Raw genomic sequence first — 24158 nt, forward strand, 5'->3', positions numbered from 1 at the left:
ATGTGTCGTGAGGTTGTGGATCGGCTATTTTCGGCAAAGAGATTTGGTGTAGACTAGAGTGAAAAACGATCGGACCAAGTAGCCATTGAAGTAAAGTAATTCACTTTACTTCAGTGGAACTCTGTCCAAGCCCTTCCACATCACTGTTGTGGCAATGAAGAGACAATATAAATGGTGTTGGTGATCATGACTAAACAAATCAATAAGTAGGAGAATAAATGTCATCCAATAAGAAAATCCCTTTTGGATGTTGTGCTTATGCTACCTCTTCTCTCCTTCTGTCTGTGTGTAAAGAGGTTTCCCCTGAACATCAGGAGAGGAGCCCCAGTCTGGTCCAGGAACCACAACCTCCACAGATTAAAGAGGAACCTGTCACTCTACCTTGTCAGAATGCCTTCATTGTTATCCCCAATATCCCGACACGTGAGTGTGAATGTCTTCTCTGTTAGAGCCTCCCATCACTGGAATATTATTCTTACTGAATTAAGAGAGACGACCAATTATTCGACTTTGAATTTGACACTAAGAGATGGCTTAAAGCAAACCAAACTTGTAATGGGTAATTATCAGCTCTTATATTGTCACTGGTGTCATTTTTTATAATGTATCGTAATTGTTCTGTCTCCTGTGTTTACTTGTCTTGTATTGTATTGATATGTCTGTTTTGTACTGATAGTTATTTTACCACTTTTAACAGCCTGCTTAGGGACTACAGAAATTAGCTCTTTGCTAATTGTGGCCCATTTACATGGATGTGAAAACTGAAATGTTGATTAATGTGCACTGTTCTTTTTAAATGAATAAGTAAGTAAATAAATAAATACATGTAAAATTTCACTTAACAGTAGCATTATGAAGGATGTTCCACAAGCTGTATATTACATTAGAACAAACAAACATTGAGACTGCATGCGCAGTTGCAGGTTTCATGTGATCAATTCCCAACAGCACCCCAAACCCAGTGTTTAGAGGAGCACTGGTTTCAGTTCATTCAACCTCCTCTTGTGTGTTATTTACTTCATCACGCAACAGTATTGCACGCCATCGCCGAGAATAGCTGACATACGAGCTCACAACACGCTAAGGATGCGACCGTTGTGAGCTTGGAGGTCTGTTATTCTCGACCGGTATCTGCGCCCAACACTGCATAAATTAGGCAGAGGGGCTGCAGCTGCACGAGGAAGCAGACTCTGCTGCCGTGATCATAGCACTCCCTCCATTCTAATGACAGCGACTGGAGGTGGGGTTTGGAGGACAACTGCTTTGAGAATCGCTTTTATCGTTTACACACAACATAAACCAAGTATTATATATTTAAAGAGCGGGAGAACATGGTAAACATTCTAAGCCTTCTTCGACCACTGCTTCTGAAAGTTTGATGGGATGTGAGTGCTGTGACCACTTTTCCATTGCATCTTATGAGCAGTCGGGTTCTTTTGGTGCCGGCCTGCACGCGCATACTAGTTCTTATCAGTGTGACGTCTGATAAGGCGTCTATATATTTACTTCTCCTCCCCTCTGGAAGAAGGTACTGGACAATAAAAAAAGCGGAACAAACTGGCTGAAAAACTGCTTCTTTCTAAGAGCTGTAACCTTTGTTTACCCTCCACTGACACTGACTGAAAAAGACCTCTAGGTATCAGTGTTGGACCTCTTAATATTGCACATTGCAGCCAGATGCTGCTATCTATCCACCATCATACTGTTTAGCTCACTTTGTCTCATTTTAATGATTGTCCTTGTATCTATTTATGTTTTATTCTGATATGATTTCATCTGTTTTTATTCCTTAAACCTTTATGCATTATGCATCTTTTGCACACTAAACTGTGTTTCATGATTCTCTGAGCACAATGACAATGTCTGTCTGTCTGTCTGTCTGTCTGTTTATCTATTAGGCAGATGAAGTTAATGGATTGACAAATAAAGAGAATAAATCTACAGGCCAATATTTCACTTTACTTCAGTGATACTGAAATGAACTCTTGAGTAGGAGAATAAATGTCATCCAATGAGAAACACAGAGTTGTTGTGCTGACTCTCTCCTCCTGTCTGTGTGTAAAGAGGTTTCGCCTGAACATGAGGAGAGGAGCCCCAGTCTGGTCAAGGATGAACCACAACCTCCACAGATTAAAGAGGAACTCGATACTCTACCTTGTCAGAATACCTTCATTGTTATCCCCAATATCCCGACACGTGAGTGTGAATGTAAAACGTCACTTTACCAGTGGCATAATGAAGGATGTTCCACAAGCTGCCTTTTGTTTCCTCATTTGTTTTTGTCAACATCCTTGACAAAATTCAATCCGGTTTTAGAACTTTGCACAGTACATAATCTGCACTGCTTAAAGTGCACAATGATATCTAGGGGTGTCATACGCCTAATCCACGATTTGATTCGACTTTCGATTTTAAGGTCACGATTCGATTTGATTTTCGATACGATATATATTTTTTTAACTAATTTTTTTTCAGCTTAGAGGGCTATATGATTTTCAATTTAGGCTATTGTCTTGATTTGTAAAGAAAAACACATGTTTCTCAATAAGTCCCTTTTATTTGAATAATATCAAATGAGAATGAAAATAACAAAAAGGGTTTTATGCCCTTACAACAACTGACATTTTCAGATTCTTCTTTAAGATGAGTTCATTCTTGTGAAGTGTTATAAATACAATCTAAATACAAAGTTGAACATGTAAGAAAAAATTATCCAAAGACAACTGTTATTTGGCTACATGTTCTTAACATTTAAAGTATGTTCACATTGTTTGAACAGGTAAGAGCTTTAACAAACAAGAAATGTGAATAATAAGCTAAGCCAGGGGTCTTCAACAGGGTTTTTTTTTTTTTTTACTTTAACCCCATCCCTTTTCTGAGGTGAACTTTAGCCAAAATTAGCAGATCTACAAGCTCACAACGCCCCGTGCTGCCAGGCGTTGTGAGCTTGTAGATCGGCTATTTCTGGCTAAAATAGCAGATCTACAAGCTCACAACGCCTCGCGCTGAAATGGGTTTGAAATGGGTTCTAACGGCTGAAAAGGGTTTGACATTGTTCAATTGGACAAACCGCTTCTAAATACAAGCCGGTAAGTTGCTGCGCAAGCGTGTCAATTGACTCCACACCAATCAGCGCGCAGAATCTCAGTTTTGTATCATATGAACACACCCACACACCGCATTGCAGATTGCAGACAGGTTCGCGTTCCAGTGCTCAATCATACAGGGGAAGACAAACAAATCAAGAAACTAAGAAGAAACACTTTAAAAGTAAAAATACACAAGTCTGAGTCGAAGAGAAACTTCAGCAGGTATGTCTGGTTCGATGCAATAATTGAGCTTTACCAGTGGGCTTGTAGATCGGCTATTTTCACAATTTTTCCTCTTATATTATTTGGCCAATGTTTGACCAGGTTTTATAGCGTAGTTTGTTGATTACTTTGGATGTGCTTTTTTCATTTGCTTTTTATTATTTTATTTTTTAGGTTTAAAGGTCTTAAAAGTCCTTAAATTGTCACTTAACTGTCATCTGGGGACCCCCCTCCCCAAAAAGAAATCATGTGGGGATCCCCCTGGGGTCAGACAGGGGTTTTGCATGATTTTGGCTAAAAACGGCCATAGCCACTTTTTCAGGTCATCACAAACCATTTTTTCTCTGGGGCCATTTTTAGCCAGAGGTCTGTTTATGGTGACAGACAAATGCTTGCAATGGATTCAGAATCTAGTACAGTATAACTCCTAGTTTGACCCATGACATTTTAGTCAAAGCAAATGTATTTATTTTCCTGCATAGTAAAGTCAATGGTACCCCAACTTTCAGCAGCTGTGGCAGATTCCACTAGGGAATTTCAAAACTTTGTGAGATGTGTTTCTTGACACCTTTACACACACAGTTTGGTTCAAGTTTAATGATGATAAAATAAAATAAAAACAGCCCACCCACTTGGCAGGAACGTAATTCAAATCGAATTTAAGTTGCAATCTGACTATAGAAGAAGGTATTGGTTATGATTAAATGCATGTCAAATTACTGAAAAAGTGTATTACCTGGCAGGAGTGAAAATTTACTTTCTGGGTTCTCTGCCAGGCTATTTACTTTGTTCCATTCCTTTTCACGATCTGTTGAGGTCGAGTTTTTTTATTTTTATTGCTCCAATTTTGGACTGACCAGACAGACACACTGTGGTCACGGAGAAAAGAAAGTAAACCGGTTTGTCCAGCCAATCCAGAGAAATCACGGTTTTAAAATTAACATTTTAACTGAAATTGACATTTTAACCCAAAAAACTTTTTTTGCCATGTTTTTTTTTAAAACATGGCAGTCAATGGAGATCCAGTTTTCGATCAATTCTACATCATGTTTCCTGTTTAAAAAAAATTAAATATATATATATATATTTATTTATTTTAGTACAGCCCCCTAATATGTCTCTCTCTCTTCCAGAAATGCAGGCAGCCAACGTACTTGGAGAAATTGCTGGGTTGTTAAGGAATCAGCAGCCAAGCTCGAGTACAACCCAAGTCAGTCTGTCCAGACTGTTCGAGCCCGCCTGCAAGAACCGAAGGCTGCAAGCCCTTGCAGCTCGCAGCCAAATAGCAGTTCCATGGGGACACGACTTCTGCTGCCTCAGTCAGCCAGGACAGAAGACCAAGCCGACACCAGTGGAATCTGAATGGCTGAAAGGACAAGGTCTTGGGAAAAAACGAGTCTGGTTCACAAGAGACTGTTCACACCTGGAGCTCGTTCAGGGTCTTTATTTAGCCTTCCCCCCACTACAGTTTGGGGGGGGGTTCAAGTTATACAAAAGCAACACAGCCGGTGAATTGGTAGACATTCCAATGCCACCAGGAGGTTACAGTGTCTCTTTCCTGCGTAGCGATAGTGAGCTAAATCAGGCTGTCGCATACATAGTCCCAATTCAACAGAGGCTTGAGCCGGAGGTGATACAGGGGCCTGTGGTTGCTGAGGAACAGGTAATTGCTTATGTTTACATGTGGTCGAACGCATACAACTCTAACTGGATATTAAATCATAATGACTTCATATAAGAAATGTCAATGATGAACAATAATTAAAATTCTGGTCACAATTGGGCTAAAATTGTAGTATACACTCAATTCTTAATGTTGTCTCCCAAAGTTTATTTCTAGTACACTAAAGGCGGCTTTCCATATACATGGACTTACCTAGCCCGACCCCACACCGCCCACCACAGCAACGGTTTCCACTACAATGAAGTGGGTAGAGTGGTGTGTAAGTGGTACTAAACTGGTGCCTAAAAAGTACCCAGTCTTGGGTAGGTCTGAGCTGGGCTAAGCGGGGCTAAAGCTGTGACTGCTACTGATTGGTCGGCTCACAGCTGTGTCTGTCCACTCAGGTCTCTGTAAAATGTAAACACTACGGTAGCAGTGTTGCCATGTCCACTTATTATAAGCGACATTGGGCTTATGTTTCTGTAAAGTTGCTTGTAAATATTGGTAGTACTTTTACTCCACTACAATTATCTGAAAACGTATTAGTTACTAGTTACTTTTCAGATATAAATGATTACATTATAAAACATACATTAACCACTTAAGCCCTATTTTATACCTAGGCTATTTGAAAATAGCCGATCTACAAGCTCACAACGCATCGCATCATTGTAGATCTGCTATTTTCAAACATTTTAGTACTTACTTTTGGTACCTTAAGTAAATTTTGATACCAATAGTTTTTGTACTTTTACTCAAGTAATTCCAGACTTTCACTTGTAGATGCTTCTACATTGCAGTATTGATACTTTTACTTAAGTAAAACATTTGAGTACTTTTTCCACCACTGCTTGTTTCTAAAATGTAGTTGATTATTTGGGGCTTGTTTCCATATGTTGTTGAAACCAGTGGTTCTTAAACATTTTCATGTCAAGGACCCCCAAATTAATATGTATTTGTCAACATTATATATGTATATATATTTTTTAAATAGCAGATGCACACACTCACAATGCGTCGCATCGCTACGCGTTGTGAGTTTGTAGATCTGCTATTTTCAAATAGCTGTAGATAGTCGCTTCTTTTGGGATTGTTTTCATAGACCTGATTGCTTATTTTTTTCTGCTAAACCTGGCAACAATGAATGTGCGACGATACACGCTAATAATGTTTTTTATATAAGTGATGGCAACGTGTTTAGACACCACACAGGTCTTCCCAACAATAGCGAAGATTAAAGTCAGGGTGAACATGGCCAAATAATAACTTAAGAGCCAAACTAGCTCTGAGGAAGCACGCTAGCATTTAGGCTAACCCTGTAGCCTGAGGCTAAGTTGGTGTGTTAAAGAAAGGGGCGTTGATTTCCTTCGGGAGGGGAGGGGAGGGTGGGGATTTTGCGAGTGGGGACTTTTGTGCAATGGAAACGCAAGACATTTTGAAGCGGTGCGGTGCGGTTCTGGACTGTACTGGACAGTGTCGTGCTTAAGCTGTGATGGAAAAGCGGCTTATGTCTCATACAAACACACACACCGAAAAGGAATGATTACTTATTGTATTGACCCTAAACCTGTTTGATCATTTAATCATTTGACTTTAATTGACTGTTTTATAAAACTTCTGCTCCACTTAGGTTGTCAAGGAGTTGTGCCTCAAGTGCCAGCAGCAAATCCCGCTGCAGTTTTTGGATGTGCATGTGGTGTCCTGCAGAACTGGGTACTTTAATTGTTTTATTTGTGTGCTTTAGTCTGTGCCATAGCTGGAAAGTCCTTAAAATGGTAACTAACATATGAAAAGCAGACAAAATGGCCCTACGGATTTCTGACTCAAACATGCTGCTGTGTTGTAGAAGTCTTTGTTTTTGATCACTGCTTGGTCTGTATTTGTCTTGTTTGCGGTTGACAGAGGGGTTAAATAGCTGTTTAACACGGTAATTGTGTATGTTTTAACAGCAACACAGTCCAACTTCGAGTGGGAGTGCTGCTGGACCCGGGTCTGAAAGTCTACTCTCAAAAGCACGGTATTGTAATCTCTTTCAACACACACACACACACACACACACACACACACACACACACACACACACACACACACATTACCTCTACAACTAAAGGATGAACTGAAACTAACCCTTTGACTGTGGTTTCACTTTCCAGCCTTAAAAGTCCAGAAGATCACAGTCGTACTGAGTCTAGACCAGTCTGATTTTATGACGGCTTTAAGAAGCAACTTCCCCATCGTCAGGGATGGGCGTGTGGTAGAGGCTGTACTAATTTAAAAAGACACATGAGGACTCATACAGGTGAAAAGCCCTTCATTTGTACTGTTTGTTGCAAAGGCCATAGTGACAAGCGACATTTAAAAACACACGTGAAGAGACATACAGGGGAAAAGCCCTTCATTTGTACTGTTTGTGGCAAAGGCTTTAGTGACAAGCGAGATTTAAAAAGACACATGAGGACTCATACAGGGGGAAAAGCCGTACACTTGTACAGTCTGTGGTAGAGGCTGTACTGATTTAAAAGAACACACGAGGACTCATACGGGGGAAAAGCCCTTTACTCTGTGGTACAGGCTGTACTAATTTAAAAAGACATATGAGGACTCATACAGGGGAAAAGCCCTTTATTTGTCAAATGTGTGGCAAAGGCTTCTGTCAAATGGGTAATTTTAAAACACACATTATGACGCATACAGATAAAAAGCCCACAAAAACACAAGTTCATGTAGAGGCCTGTTGAACCTCACAACTAACTAGTGATGACCAACTCCTCTCTTCACACTGTTCTGAATCTGACATTGATGGCAGTGATGAGGATTGGGAAGAGACCAGGGAAGCTCAGTCAGCTTTAAACACACTGAAATCACACAAGACACAAAATGTTGAAGGACACAGCCAGGACCTGAAATCATCAAAACAAACTCCATGAGCAGTCACCCAGGGAAGAAATGCTTTACTTGCAGCGTTTGTGGCAAAGGCTTGAGTATACTGTGTAAACTAAAAACACACATGATGAGACATACAGGGGAAATGCCCTTATCTTGTTAAATGTGTTGCAAAGGCTTTAGCGAAAAGGGAGCTTTAAAAAGACACATGATGACTCCATACAGGGGAAAAACCTTTTACTTGTAGCATTTGTGACAAAGCTTTTCTTTAAAAACACATGATGACATACAGGGGAAAAGCCCTTAAATTGTGAAATTTGTGGTAAAGGCGTCTTTAATAAGATTGATCGAAATAGACACAGCAGGACTTATACAGGGTAAAAACCTTTTACTTACAGCGTTTATGAGAAAGTTTTTAGTCAAACGTGTAGTTTAAAAATACACATGATGAGACATACAGGGGAGATGCCCTTAACGTGTCATATTTGTGGCAAAAGCTTCGGTCAAACGGGTCATCTAAAAAAACACATGATGACACATACGCGGGAAAAACCTTTTACCTGCAGCGTTTGTGACAAAAGCTTTAGTCAAAGGTGTACACTACGAAAACACACGATGACTCATAAAAAGGGAAGTACTTAACTTGTACAGATTTGTGAAAATACATCTTTTAATTGTTTTATATATATATATATATATATATATATATATATATATATGAATTACATAAGATTTATGTTTTGGTCTGGTTTCCTTTTTTTACATAAAAACTTGAATTTAGCCAGAAAACGCCCTTGTCTAAGACAAGGATTCACGACTTCAAACATTGTTTTAAATAATTTGATAACACATCGTGTGCCAGAGGTTTATTAAAATAGGGTACATCTAGTGCCAGCATGTCTTCCATCCACTTACGTTGATATGTTTTGTTTGATATGTTTTCGTTTGCAGAGTGATCGTCGATCGAAAACGGCTAATTTCCACCACGTTAAAAAGAAATGGAGATATTAAGCTTTTAGTCAAGGAGTTAACATTGGAGCCGACGACCGGAAGCATTTTTGACATGGATCCACATCCGGCCTCTCCTTCTTAGAGACTCCTTGGATGATCCCAAAGTTTCGTTAGAGCGACCCACGTGGGAAAAATATATAAAAAAATGGGCCAAAAACGATCCGGACCGTTTATGGCACATAATGCATAGCTTCTCAAAAACGGTCCGGACTGTTTTTGGCACTCAATGTGTTAAAAGCATAAAAAAAACTAACCATGTGTAGTGTATTGATAACATAGGTGTAAGAATGTACTTTTGCCATCAACTTCTTTTTTAAATGTGTTTTTTTTTGGTAAAGGTTTTTGCTCTTTAAAGTAATATCGAGGTTTTAGTTATATTCTAAGGTCCCCTGTCTCACTTCCGGGTTTAATAAAAGGCAGGGAAACTGCGAGAGCTCTGGTAAGCTTTTTTATTTTTGAGAAATGCACTAAATAAATGACTATCTGGTGTGCCCCAACCAGGGTTGCATTGCTCATAGGACGGCCTTGCACGCCGCGCAGGAACCTATTTGACCAGGAGCACTCGCACGTACAAGCATAGATTTAAAACGACTATAAACTCACTCCTCAACAAAGTTTACAAAGGCTCCCGACTCACACCAGGTGGATTAACATAGGAATGAACCTAGATGCATATCAATTGTCCATTGTGTGACCTGTAGTGTAGGTGTTAAGCGACGCAACGTCATTGAAATAGAGTGCAACCACGTTCCAATTAAGCATTGCAACACTGGTCCCAACCATAACATGTCAACTCTGTCAGTCCTTCTAAATCTAAACAAAAAAAAAGGAAAAGAAAGTGCAATTCTATTAGCATTAATAAGAATAAGAACTTTAAAAAATAAATTGTCAACTCACTATGACTGTGGAGTGAAAAAAAATTAGCATTTTGTCAACTCCGTCAGACTCCATCATATGTATTACTGGGAGGTTGGCCCATTACATGGTTTAATAGTCAACACATTGATCTTTTAAAATATATTTTCCCAGGCGTAATTGAAGAATATGTTACAAAAATATATATAAATAAAAGTTTTGTCCCGATTCTCAAGAATGGGAATATATATATATATATATATATATATATATAAATACATTTGTTATTCACAAATACAATGTGAAACAAAGGTGGCAACAAAGGTGGTCAAAGGGGCGAACCAGAGAACCAGATTTATGGGCAGAGTTTCCTCTTTTGTCAACCCTCAGGACCCTCTCAGGGGCCCTGATTCAGCCCCTTTTTGACTATGCTAGCTCCTCTTGGTACTCCAACACCTCAGTGTCACTGAAGACTAAGCTTCAAACCTCCCAAAACAAACTGATTCGACTACTTCTCGGACTGGGGCCCATGACCCACCTCTCTCCCACTCACTTTGCCAGCCTAGGCTGGCTCAGGGTGGAAGACAGGGTTAAACAACAAAAAATGGGACTGGTCTTCAAAATTGTAAATGCAGATTTGCCCGAAATGCCCCCTATACCCGCATATCTGTATAAATACCTCGAAAAAGTTAGTGACACCCACAGCCACAAAACTAGAGGGAGCGTAAACAACAATCTGGTACCACCCACCCATAAAACAAACATGGGCAAATTCTCCTTCTATAGCACAGCCACCAAGGAATGGAATAGTCTAACCCCATCCCTCAAAAAATGCAGTTCGCTGGGCTCATTCAAAACAGCCCTAAAAACTCATCTTTCTGGAGGCCTAAAGAGGAGCTAGTACCCTGTAGTTTCCCTGTAGACAGACGACCCCCCCCTCCCCTTTTTTTTGTACGTATCTTTTATTTTCTCATGCTTTTTTGTATATAATTTTTATTTTTCCATGCTTTCCCGCCCCCCCCCCCCCTTTTTTGTACATATTTTCTTATTTTTGCATGCTTTTTTTTGTACATAGTGGTATTTTTTCTGTATTATCTGTATTTTCATGTTGATTTTTGAACTGTTAATTCAAGGACCCCAACGGAAACAAGTCCGCAAGGACTTTTTTGGCCGGACCTTTTAGACAAAAGCATTATAAATGTAACTGTTGTTTTACATTCTTTTGCCTAATAAAAATGTCAGTCAATCAAACAATGACGCCATGAGACACATAAACCGTACACACTTAGTTCACAGAAATTCTCCTGGGTGTATATGAGGCCTTCTCCTTTTCCCCTGGCCTGTACACTAAACACGATTTAGCTTTTTGACGCGCTGTGAGCTTGTAGAGCGGACATTTTCGCTGAATGCTAACCCCCGGAATAGGATTGCGAGGATTCATGTGATTTAAGGGTCATCCACATCAAGAGTGATAACTAGAAAGATAACTGTAATGATGTGGAACATCCATCCAATTCAATTCAAAGGGGCTTCATTGGCATGAGAAACCATATGTTTACATTGCCAAAGCAAGTGTCAAAATATAATAAAAACAATTTAAGAAAATGGGGAAAGTATGTCACATTGCGTTGTTATACATGTTATAGGGTATAAAGCTTTTTGAAACAAATAGCAATCTTTTGGAGTCACCTTTGGGAAAATTAGCAGCATTTTTCTCAAAACTATTTAAATAGTATACAAAAAAGTCTCAGATTTAAGATGTGTTTAAAGGTAGCAGCTCTGTTTATATGTGTAGCAGGACTATAGGTCTACTCGGTACAGATAGTGCAGGAAACTCAATGGGTTAGTTACAGGGTGGTTTTATTCCATTGGCTAAGCTTTTATCGCAACAGTTCACAAAACTTGCTGCTGTGTTCACACATTGTTGTATTTCTCCGAGTAGGTATCAGAGTTTTTTTTGTCGTTGGTCATGTTTTCAAACTCACTTTGGGTGTATGTAATCTATGGGAAGTATGTGTCTCTGATGTCTTGGTACACTGGGCAGGTGGTTATAAAGTGTAGCTCTGTTTTCACCACATTTTGTGTGCACATCCACACTGATGAATGAAAACATTCTATAAACCTGTTGAACATGAACATTTTGAATGTGGCAGGGAGGCATGGGGTCCCATTTTTATAGTCTTCGGCATGTCCCGGCTGGGGAATTGAACCCCAGTCTCCCAATCTCAGGGTGGACACTCTAACCACAAGGATCCCAAGTGATCCCAACAGTATTGTTCACCATCTGTCGTTATAGTTGTGGTGTGAATCCCGCCTTCCACTTGTGGTAGCACAATTTTGAAAACGTAATTATGATTATAGTTATCATTCTTGGTGTGGATGACACTTTTAAGCTGAGCTCACACTAAATCATAATCAGGGTGATTTTGAGTCAGTCCCGGGAAACAAGTACCCAGGACTTCTTTGTGTTATCGTTTGAGCCCAAATGTGTGACTGTACCTTGTGCTGTTTGAATTTCTGTCTAATAAAGTATTCAAGCGATCAATCAAAAGGGTAGTGGTGTTGATATGTGGCTTTAGATTGAGGGAGGGCCCTTGCTTTTTGTATAATTTGCAGTCTGTGAGATATTCAATCCAATCCAGTTCCAGCGTCTGACAAAGAGGTGAGAGCTTGCAAATTCATAAAATATCAGCATGGGGGCATCAGTAGTAACAGTGTGTGGATATATCCACTTCTTGTGCATTATTTTCTCCTGTAGTCCCTCTTGAAATATCTGATGGTAACCGATCATATTATTCACCATGTTGGTTTCTTTGAACTTCTCGCTACCTGGCGTGCATTGCGGGTAGGTATTTCTCCGGATAATCCGTGCATCGGTTCTTTGTTTTGCAGGTCCAAAGAGAGTAAGACACTACGTGTTGTTTGGTGAGTTGACATCCTGCCTGTGACCATTGTCGAGAGCGCAAGTTATTGCCCTCTTAAGGCTGTGGTTGTCGAGCGTGGCTCGCTCACCAGCTATTAAATTAAAAGTTCACAGTCAATGTGCTAGAACTCCGGACTGTTTCCTTGGCGCTGAAGCACTTCTTAACTTTTCTCAGGGGGAAGCATGTTCTCATTTGGACAGACAGCACCAGTCTCTGGAGTCCCTGAGGGAAGCCCAGCGACTGTGGACCACTGGCGTATGGCGGGTTCTAACGTTGACCGGGCCAGATTCTTAAACTCCCCTCCCCCCGAGGGGGGGGGGGGGGGGCGTTCGCACAACAACGGCTGATAAGCCTATTGAGAATTACTGAGCCATTCCGTGTCGTCCCAAAACACACTGCCCCATTTTTTTTTGCAGACCGAGGCCGCCGGTTTAGACGCGGGGCAGGGTGTTTCAGGACGACGGTTCTTCTTCTATTACATTTCTGAATGGAGAGGTGCTCGTCTCTGCGCAATGGAGAATGGCCTCGTTGGCCCCAATGAGAATACGCCTCTGCTGTGGACATGGGCTTATCCTCCATTTTCCTCGATGAGGGCAATGCACCTGCCAGGCAGAGCAAACTCTGTGGCAGATTATCTGTCTCATCAGATACTGCCCTCTGGGGAGTGGAGATTGCACCCCCAGGTGGTACAGTTGATTTGGGATCAGTACGGGGTAAGCCGTGTAGATCTGTTTGCCTCAAAGGGCACAACTCATTGTCCTCTGTGGTTCAGCCTGGCAGAGACCAGTGCCCCGCTTGGGATGGACGCTCTCGCCAACATGTGGCCGAGAGCGTTCCTGTATGCGTTTCCTCCGATCCCCCTGTTGTTGCCTGTGCTTCACAGGGTGAGATTGTCTGTATCACAGAGTTCTCATGGTGGCCCCCAAGTGGCCCTCGAGAGTGTGGTATTCAACGCTCCTCAGTCTATTAGACGGGGATCCGTGGCAGCTTCCAGTGAGGATGGACCTCCTATCCCAGCTGGACAGGAAGGTATGGCATCCATCACCGAGCCTCCTTCAGCTTTGGGTATGGCCATTGAAAGGGATCAGTCACTCTTGAGTGTGCTTGACCCCTCAATATGTGAGACCTTGCAGAGTGCAAGGTCTCACATATTGAGGTTCTCCCAGTTCTCCCAGTCTCAAAATTACTCACACATCCGTGCACATTAACAGCTACATTTGTGTTTATAATGTCTAAGTTGACACACAAATGTTGATATACGAGTTGTAAATTTAGAGACACAAATACAAATGACTCTGCATGCATAGGTGACTATTTTTTACAAGTTACGAATCATATGACTAACAGCGAGGTAAAAGAGTCAAATCGGTGGAAAGTCACAAATAAATCTCCTTCCAAAATGCATAAGTTGACACACAAATGTTGATACACGAGTTACAAATGTTGATATTTGATTTACAAATCTGACAATAAGAGTTCCGAATTGCACTTTACAAGTACAAATCTGATTCACACGTACAGACTGTTTGTTATGAATTGCCTCTACGAGTACAAATCAGTTTTTACGGATACAGATAATTAAGAGTCTATTCTGATTCCATAGAATACATCTATAATATACTTTTCAGCATAAAGGTTTTTGTTTTGTTTCCCAGAACTGTCAAAGACACACATGGTATTTGAGTTACCTGTAGTTTGAAGCATCAAGATCCTCATGCTTCTTCACTGTGTTTACGAACATCCTTCGTAGCTGGTTTATTTTCAGCACCTCTTGGTCAACTATAAGCCATGGCGGATGACTCTCACAGAAGATCTTGTAGCGGTCAGCGAAGGGTGGTTCATTTCCACACACACACACACACACACACACACACACACTCGCGCACGCATACACACATTTTAACCATTTATTTATGTTCACATAAAGGAGAAACATACAGGGACACAAATATTATAGGTGCAGTAAGGTTACATTCACATAATCCTTGCATATGTCTTCACGATACAATAAACATGTCACTCAGTACTCTATGGGTGTAAGTAACACCGTCTCCGCCATATATGGCGGCTGCCACTTACAGCACAATATACTTTGCCAACCTTTTTGCCTCCTTTTTGGGCATCCAAAGTTGTTGAAACCCTCTAACAGCCAGTATGTGGGTATGTCCTATAGGCTGCCAAATATAAAAACAAATAGTCTGCACCTAATAGCCCAGCTCTGAGATGGTCGGGTGCAGCAGGAGTGGTTGGTATTTAATGACCTTTGTCATAAAGGCTTCCTCTAGGCTAGAGTCAAAGGTGCAGGCTATCTAATACAGACACTTCCCTGGACTCTTTATCAATCACAACATCTGGTGTATTAGCTGTTAACGATGTAAAGATGTCTGAGTTATCACAGAGATGGAACATGGATGAAATGACACACAAATGTTTAAAATACAGTAATAGCACCCATACAATCATAAAATGACAAATCAATATTTGACAGTCCAATATTGACATGCGTGTTTTGTTTACAATCTCTTACTTGGCCATATTGCCAATTAGCTTATGGGCTTTATCAGCACTGGTGAGATGCAGTGGTGGACATTCACTTGAGTACTGTAATTTTTTTTTGTACCTGTACTTTCAGTGGTGTAAAGTAACTAAGTACATTTACTCAAGTAGGCTACTGTACTCAAGTAGAATTTTTAGGTAGTTTTACAACGCGACGTGTTGTGAGCTTGTAGATATGCTACTTTCAATTGATTTTTTTCATGTGATAACATAAAAAATGATTTCAGTCTCATGTTAAAATGGGTCTCCCCCCAAATAAATCTATTGGAAATAGCAGATCTACAAGCTCACAACGCGTTGTGATGTGTTGTGAGCTTGTAGATCTGCTATTTTCAATGCTTTTATCTGATAACACAATAAATTATTTCAGTCTCATGTTAAAATGTGAGCCCCCCCCCCCCCCCCCCGTGTGTGTGTGTGTGTGTGTGTGTGTGTGTGTGTGTGTGTGGCTCACAGACGTTTCTGTTTGAGAGAGTTGATCCTTCTGCCGTTTTCCTCTCACATTAATGAAATTAATGTATTTTTGTCAATAAAACGCTGGTAGAATGTTGCGTGAAACCCAGCGTCCTCAGGAGGCTTGTAAGAACCCATATCCACACTATGTTGATGTTTATATAAGTAACGTTGACGCACGTTCTGTAGTAGCCCTGAAACATTCAACCAGGTGTTTGCACTTTCTCCATTAACGGCCCGTACATCTACATAAACGTTCATATTTCAGATTTAAAATGCTTACCCATGGCCATGAATGTTACAATTATGTACGGGCCCAGAGAAGTACCTGTATCTTCCGTATTGTTCAATAAAAAGCCTGTTAATCCGATCGGTGGCCATTTTCACCATATCCTTTCAACCACGCGACCCTATCGGATGGGAGGTGTATTGCACTGATACATTATAAATCTATGAGAAAATGGCCACCGATCGGTTAAGAATACTCTTTATTGAACAATACGGAATATACGGGTATTTCTGCGGGACCATACATAATTATAACATCAATGGCCATGCGGTAAGCACTTTATATTTGAAATCTGAACGTTTATGTAGATGTACGGGCCGTAAATGGAAAAGTGCAAACACCTGGTTGAAGTTCGGTCGGGACAGACGACTAGCTTGGTATCCAGCCTGCTTCGCTACGTTCGGCGGACTTTTTTTTCTCTCTTCGCTTCTCAGTCTGGAAAGCCTCGTATCTCCAAGGGAGGCGGGACATGCCAAAAGGTTCGAATCGAACCTGGGGCTTCTGATTGGTCTGTGGTGCGGGGCGGGACCAAAAAAACAGTGTGATCGTTGTGATTCGTCATTCGTTTGAACAACATCCAATCAGCAACGACGTTGCCCAACGTAACATATGTAGTTCCAGTTTAGTTCTGCAAAACCTCCCAATGGGAGGCTTTCCAGACTGAGAAGCGAAGAAAGAAAATAAAGTCCGCCGAACGTAGCGAAGCAGGCTGGATCCCAGGCTAACAGACGACCGTCGTATATACATGGCTTGTTGTACATGTATCCCATCTTGTCCGTGTAAATTCCTGAACCTCTTCTTTCTGGACAGACATAAGATTCATATAGCATCGTTTCGAGTCCTTTTGACGTGCTTTTGAAGGATATTTTCTTTGTTTTGATTTATTTTCTTCTGGACGTTACCGTTGCTATGGCTGTTGTTGCAGGAAATGGTGGAAATAAAGAGGCGACCCCATTGGTTGTAACGGGAATCACGTGCCCAAAACCGCACCACCCCTTTGAAAGTATTACTACGCTGCTAAGAAAATAGTACCGACTTTTAAACACTGATTATAAAAATGCTGCGCCAAATCAGATGGCGGTAACTTTGTTTCTTACTTACTACCAATAGATCTTTTTTAAGAAGCAGAGATTATTTAGATCCACTTGATGGGAACGAAACTGAACGAAAAGGACCTAGACAATATGGCCTAGTTGTGTTTTGTGTATTCTGTCTTTGTGTCTTCCACAGGGCCTGCAGGCTGGGAAAAATGAATTCACAAATTTAAACGCTTACCATGGAATGAAGAAGACATCTATGCGGCCTCTAGGTTCATTTATACTTTGTTGAAGGGGTTACGTGACGGGCCAACTAAAATGATGCATTTTCAACCAAAACAGGGGTCCTTCAAGTATTTAAAGCCCACAAATCACTTCATTGTGTGCTGTTATATTTAAGTCTAACTGTAGCTGTGACTGTGAGGCGAACTTAGACAGTATTTAATGTGAACAATTCCAAACACATTCTTTGTGAATGATATGAGTCCCCTTACATTTCAAGTAATGTTTGCCTTTAATGAATTGTTGAATGGAGAATATGTGAACCTGGAATCAGGAGTAGGAAGTCCACTAGGAAAACAACATTGATGTAGACGTGGGATGACAGCAAGTTACTTATATAAGGACTGCACAAGTTAACATCCTCTATCTCTCTGGGCACTGGCAGGAGTATATAATTTATGTTGGGCAGAAACCTTTTATCTCCGAATTCTAACTTTTTGTGTTTTTTCGTAAATGAATGCCCTACTTGATTAACCTAAAGTGTCACACAATATTTGCAGATCTGCCAGCTCGAACCGGGGCGTCTTGAGCTTGTCTATCTGCTCCCAAACAAACAGTTCCACAGTTTGGGAGCCAGAAGGGAGAAGAGTCTTGGACGTGTGGAGTGTTGCTCCAGGTCTTTTAGGGAAGGTTGTGACAGCTTTCTGTGTAGTCCTTTGCAATCCTTTAGTAACAGTTATGTTGTGTAGTTTGTATATCGTTTTGTAACATTGCATGTTGTCCAAAACTCCATTACAATAATTTGATCATTGTACTATTAGGACTTTGAAGATTTTGATTATTATTATATTAAAAAAGAAAAGAACATAGGCCTACATTAACCACTTCAGAAAAAAGACGATCTACAAGCTCACAACAGTTTTGCGTTTAAGCTACATTTGAAAACATTTAAAATGGGACATTCTGCATAATAAGTACTTTTACTTTTGGTACTTTTAAGTCATTTATATTTTGATGCCAATAGTTTTGTACTTTTACGTACATGTTTTAAGTACATTTTTAATATTGGACTTTTACTTATTCCTGCATTGCGGTACTTTTACATAAGTAAAGATAAATGCGAGTACTAGTTCTTCCACTACTGAGTGACAGTTACACACTCCCTCCACGAGGGGGCAAAAGCCAACAGTGCCTCGATCCTTTACTGCCCCATGTGCGCATGCTTGAACAACGTTGACCCGGGACGAGCAGTGGTTGCCATGTCAGTTTATTATAAGCGAATTTTGGCTTGTTTTTCTGGAAAGTTGCTTATATATTGGCGGTTGCGGTTTTTTGGACTTGTTTCTTAAGTGTTTGCTTATTTGGTCTTGCTTCCTAATGTTGTTTAAACCAGTGTTTCTCAAACATTTTCAGGTCAAGGACCCCCAAATTAATATGTATTTGTCTACGGACCCCCATCTGAAAATATTTCATGCCAGAGACCCCCATGCAACATTTGTGTTACAATGTTTTAGAACATATTCCACGTTTTTCAAAAACAAATGCAATATTTTTTTGGGAAGAATAGCAGTCAGATCTACAAGCTCACAACACGTCGCACCGCGACACATTGTGAGCTTGTAGATCTGCTATTTTCAAATAGCCAATGTATTCTTCTGCCCACAGTCATGTCATGTCCTAGTATGAGCGAGTAGGGGAAGGGGATCAACGACACGTACACGTCACGTAATTTCTTTGTTTAGCCCAAAAAAAACGTAAGCTGTGCCGAAATCGGGCCAAACAAAAGGCGCTTATTGGTCAAAAACCCGGATGTGTGTCTCAAAGAATATTATGTTTAAAGGGCGAAGGCAGGGCTCACTTCTTTTTGGGCTTTGTTTTTATAGACCATAGACCCAGGTTGCTTATTTCTCTCTCGCAAAACCTGGCAACATTGGGGACGAGGCTTAGCTCGTAGGACAACAAAGAGTCTCAACAAAAATGTGTCACAAAGGAGATAAAACTAGTCAAATGGAGTCTGTACGGCTGTCGATAAACGAACACCTAACGTCGGTGGGAGAGGAGATATTAGTGTGTGTTTTGGACGAACAGCAGCGTGGTGCTGATGATGTTTGTCGTGTGAAGCTTCGTGTCAGAGTGTTTGTGTTGGAGCGCCTCCGTGCGGCTGCAGAGTTCATGTGCAACCTCTTCCAGAGAGAGATAGAGACACAAGAAACTCTGCTGGAGAGACAAAACAAACTGCTGGACGTGATGCTACAACCACACATCAAACTTCACAGAGCAGGTTGGTTCATTATGCTTCATTTCATTACCAAGTACATGCGTTTCAAGTGAAACTTTCAACACCAGCTTAACTTCATGTAGGGTAACCGGAAGGCTTGCCCCCAGCGGTTCTTGTATTCTTATTTTACTGAAGTGTTACTGAGCTTCTCATTTTACTGAGGTTAAAGCAATCAAGGTAGGTAAAAAAAATAACTATTTTTAGCAACCTCTGCTGGTCACTACCGTCATTGCAGGTCTTTAGCGGAGTCCTGCATTACACAGAATTCAATTTTTTCAGCGGAAGGCGGAAGCGTTTCAAAAAGTGTTTATTTTAATTGTTCTATACTATCTGCGGATCGTTGCTCTTAGCCATTGGAGCTTTAGTTACAGTGAGCTGTGTCTTCTTTTGCTGTTGTTTTTCCATCTTCAAATCCTATGAAGCCATAAAAACAGCGTGAAATTCCTCTATGTTACTAGCGCGGGTAGTTCTGGGCCAAACAGGAAACCGGTGCATTTCCGTTTCTGTTTTCCGGACGGATGACGTCATTGTCGCGGGAAATAGAAAATATGTTTATAAAAGGTTTTCGGGGGTGAAATTCATGGAAAGGGGGTTGTGAAAGATTTGCCACTCACAAAAGATATTAAATTTAACTTAGTTACCTAGTATAACTTTAAGGTTAGGAATAAGCAGCCCGGTCGCCAGAAGTTGTCACAGTATGTTTTAAATAAATAAAAACAGCACATAAAACACAACCATACCATACAAAGACATAACATCACATATATAGCTGGCTCTCCAGTGTTTCCGCAGCCTGGACGAGTACAGCTTTTCCCAGGATTGACTATATCCTCAATACTGTTCCGGGACTCATCCATACATGAAACCATACATGGAATGTCTTAAGAGGGCCTCACAAGTGTGGATACCACATGTCACAAATAAGTAACTGGCACTCTGCCATCTAGGGACCTTAAATAGAATCCTCAGGGCATCATTGTATGCCACCTTAAGCCTCCGCATACTACCCTTCTTGTATGTGCACCACAAGAAGGTTGTATACATAGGAATGCAAAATGCTTTAAAAAGCGCACACTTAACGGGATCAGAACACATACTGAACCTTCGAAGCAGCATGTTGGCCTGGGCATAAAGTATACAGCACTGCCTAAAGATATCTCTATCATCTTGGAGATTGTCTGTAAAAATGTGGACCAGATAACCGACCGACTGTCGCCTAGGTAGAAGTCTGGGAAAGCTAATTTCTTGTCTTCATGGCTTCTCACAATCATGACACTACTTTTTTTTGCATTATAAATGTCATGATCAATGACATTATTTAGAAAGATTAACTGTTTCTAAAATAAATAAAATATTTAAGGTGTTTTCAATTTTTTGTTTTAGTTATAGAGGGCAATTATAACGTATTAAGGCTTATTAGGCAGGGATCCTTTTAACAAGCGTACCAAAGTGTGAAGTTACTGCAGCTAGAGGGCGCTATCCCCCTGGGTCACTGAGTTCTGTTTTATATTAGCCTCGGAAACCCATGCCTTTTTTTGGTTAATTTTATATTGAAACTCCCCATAGAGAAATCTTAGATTGCGTCATATAAATTATAAAAGTAAATAAACAGTGTTTGCACTTTCTTCCTTTTTGGTCCGGACATCTACATAAGCGTTCAGATTTTAAAAATAAGTGCGTACCCCTTGGCCACGGATATTATAATTATGTACGTCCCCTCAGAAGTACCTGTATATTCCGTATTGTTCAATAAGAAGCAATTTAATCCGATCGGTGTCCATTTTCTCATAGTTATAATGTATCAGAATGCAATACTGATACACCTCCCAACCAATAGGGTCGCATAGTTGAAAGGATATGGAGAAAATGGCCACCAATGGGATCAAAACTATTTTATTCACCAATATGCAATATACAGGTACTTCTGAGGAGCCATACATAATTGTAATATCCGTGGTCATGGGGTAAGCACTTTATATTTTAAATCTGAACCTTTATGTATATGTACGGACCAAAAAGGGAGAAAGTGCAAACACTATTTTCAAAATCATCCAAGATGGTCATGACAGATGACCTTCTTGTGATCCAAGTGTAAAATGTCTTTAGGTTTGGTAGAGAGTTCACTGCATGGCTAGCTTATACACCCCGACACCAGTATGCCGACAAGAGCATTTGGACCAGACCAGGATTGAGAGTTAAAAGTGTTTTATTGCCAGTCTGTGTACAACACATATGATGATGATGATATGATGGTGGTGATGATTTAACTAAAATAGGAGTGAAAGACAGAAACAATCAGTAACTTAAACAGACAGAAAGCATAAACAGACCGGCATAAATGTTTATCAAGCTAAATAAACCAAGGAACATAAAGTCTAATAAAACACAACATAAAGTCTAATAAACAGAAAACAAACTTACTTATAATGCATCGGAAGTGCTCACATAGCCGTGGGTTTCCTGCAGTGAACCTCTACCCTTCAGACAAAATGTTTGTCTGCTGGTTCAACCTGAGCCTATATAGGCCCACCCAGCTGAACCAAACGAGGCTCAGATTGAGCCCCCGCCCACCACTAAGTGACATGATCATTTTGTGAACTCCAATCCACCCCACACTCAGCTTGAGGGGGTGGATTTTGTACACCAAGGCTATAATTTAATCGAAGAGTAAGAAAATATAAATATTTTTCAAATCCACAGACGCAGACTGTGAGTTACAAATGTAACTCAATATCATTCTTCTGACTACAGTGACCCGTTACTTATCGATCATCCACCATGATGTTGCCGATATAAGCACAACTTTGTGAACGTGAAGAATGTCCATAAAGACTGGACTAATAACCCTCAAGCATGGCCATCAGTTGAGTTAGAGAATATTTTCGAACTCTACTCTGATAGTCATGGTAGTACTTACATTTACTTAATTTATTCAAATCTTAAAATATTACATGGTTTGCTGGTGCGCTGGTGTTGATTACCAAGAGCCCTTGCATTGTTGATATTTGTTGCAAATACTTGCACCTGTTTTATGTGAAATTATCCAAAAACAACTAAGTTCACCCATTTCCTCCACATTATTTTATTTACTTATTTTTTGTCTTAAAAGGTCCAAACAGCAGCTGACAACTTGTGAGAAAATCATTAAAGCGCTTTCACCCACTGTGCCTCTTTTGGTTATATGATGATAGACAGAATCGCAGAAGGTTTTTAATATTTTGAATATCGGTGGCAAGAATTAACTGCACTACAATAATTCACCATATTTTGAGCTATGGTGAAAAAAATAAAATAACATGTAGCAATGTGTAAGTTACTATGTGTGTCTCTAAGAATAAACGACACAGAGTCACATACCTGACAGAATCACCAAGCTGATCTGTTTATTTTTGGAACACAGTTCTTATCTGACGCAGTCTAATATTTCTCTGTGGGGATTTTCAATAGAAAAAATACTTCCGGACTCCGGGGTAGCGGAGCGATGTCAGGACTTCGGTACTCTGTTGTAGATACCGAGCAGTTAACCACTTGAACCGCAACAGCCCCTATTCTGGGGTGAAGGTTTGCCAAAAATAGCTTTTTGCAAGCTCACAACGCCACAAAGTGATGTGTCGTGAGGTTGTAGATCGGCTATTTTCGGCAAAGAGATTTGGTGTAGACTAGAGTGAAAAACGATCGGACCAAGTAGCCATTGAAGTAAAGTAATTCACTTTACTTCAGTGGAACTCTGTCCAAGCCCTTCCACATCACTGTTGTGGCAATGAAGAGACAATATAAATGGTGTTGGTGATCATGACTAAACAAATCAATAAGTAGGAGAATAAATGTCATCCAATAAGAAAATCCCTTTTGGATGTTGTGCTTATGCTACCTCTTCTCTCCTTCTGTCTGTGTGTAAAGAGGTTTCCCCTGGACATCAGGAGAGGAGCCCCAGTCTGGTCCAGGAACCACAACCTCCACAGATTAAAGAGGAACCTGTCACTCTACCTTGTCAGAATGCCTTCATTGTTATCCCCAATATCCCGACACGTGAGTGTGAATGTCTTCTCTGTTAGAGCCTCCCATCACTGGAATATTATTCTTACTGAATTAAGAGAGAAGACCAATTATTCGACTTTGAATTTGACACTAAGAGATGGCTTTAAGCAAACCAAACTTGTAATGGGTAATTATCAGCTCTTATATTGTCACTGGTGTCATTTTTTATAATGTATCGTATTGTTCTGTCTCCTGTGTTTACTTGTCTTGTATTGTATTGATATGTCTGTTTTGTACTGATAGTTATTTTACCACTTTTAACAGCCTGCTTAGGGACTACAGAAATTAGCTCTTTGCTAATTGTGGCTCATTACATGGATGTGAAAACTGAAATGTTGATTAATGTGCACTGTCCTTTTTAATGAATAAGTAAGTAAATAAATAAATACATGTAAAATGTCACTTAACAGTAGCATTATGAAGGATGTTCAAACAAGCTGTATATTACATTAGAACAAACAACATTGAGACTGTCACTTAACAGTAGCATTATGATGGATGTTCAACAAGCTGTATATTACATTCTCACAACACAAATGGAGAGGTCTCACTACACAAATGGAGAGGTGTCCCTTTTGGAACCTCAACCTCTTAGGTACTACTCACGGCCAACCACTGCTCCACTTCTCTCCCAACTT

At 40.3% G+C, this 24158-nt stretch overlaps 2 protein-coding genes across 2 annotated transcripts in view; both read left to right on the forward strand.

The window, feature by feature from the left end:
* The window catches only part of LOC308082047 (uncharacterized protein), a gene marked incomplete at both ends in the record, with an annotated part of 76956 nt that extends 59758 nt beyond the window's left edge, over nucleotides 1–17198 (forward strand). The window contains 9 exons of the mRNA XM_080423657.1: nucleotides 295–423; nucleotides 2065–2196; nucleotides 4445–4974; nucleotides 6605–6687; nucleotides 6924–6991; nucleotides 7128–7237; nucleotides 12616–12626; nucleotides 13420–13712; nucleotides 17176–17198. Coding sequence (XP_080279783.1) covers nucleotides 295–423; nucleotides 2065–2196; nucleotides 4445–4974; nucleotides 6605–6687; nucleotides 6924–6991; nucleotides 7128–7237; nucleotides 12616–12626; nucleotides 13420–13712; nucleotides 17176–17198 — 1379 coding nt within the window. The remainder of the gene's footprint in view (nucleotides 1–294; nucleotides 424–2064; nucleotides 2197–4444; nucleotides 4975–6604; nucleotides 6688–6923; nucleotides 6992–7127; nucleotides 7238–12615; nucleotides 12627–13419; nucleotides 13713–17175) is intronic.
* A 1983-nt stretch (nucleotides 17199–19181) lies between these two features.
* The window catches only part of LOC308082048 (uncharacterized protein), a gene marked incomplete at its 5' end in the record, with an annotated part of 37090 nt that continues 32113 nt past the window's right edge, over nucleotides 19182–24158 (forward strand). The window contains 2 exons of the mRNA XM_080423658.1: nucleotides 19182–19485; nucleotides 23383–23511. Of these exons, the coding sequence (XP_080279784.1) occupies nucleotides 19182–19485; nucleotides 23383–23511 (433 nt within the window). The remainder of the gene's footprint in view (nucleotides 19486–23382; nucleotides 23512–24158) is intronic.

The sequence above is a fragment of the Gymnoscopelus braueri genome, assembly GCF_963280865.1.
Source record: "Gymnoscopelus braueri genome assembly, chromosome: 3".
NCBI lineage: Eukaryota > Metazoa > Chordata > Actinopteri > Myctophiformes > Myctophidae > Gymnoscopelus > Gymnoscopelus braueri.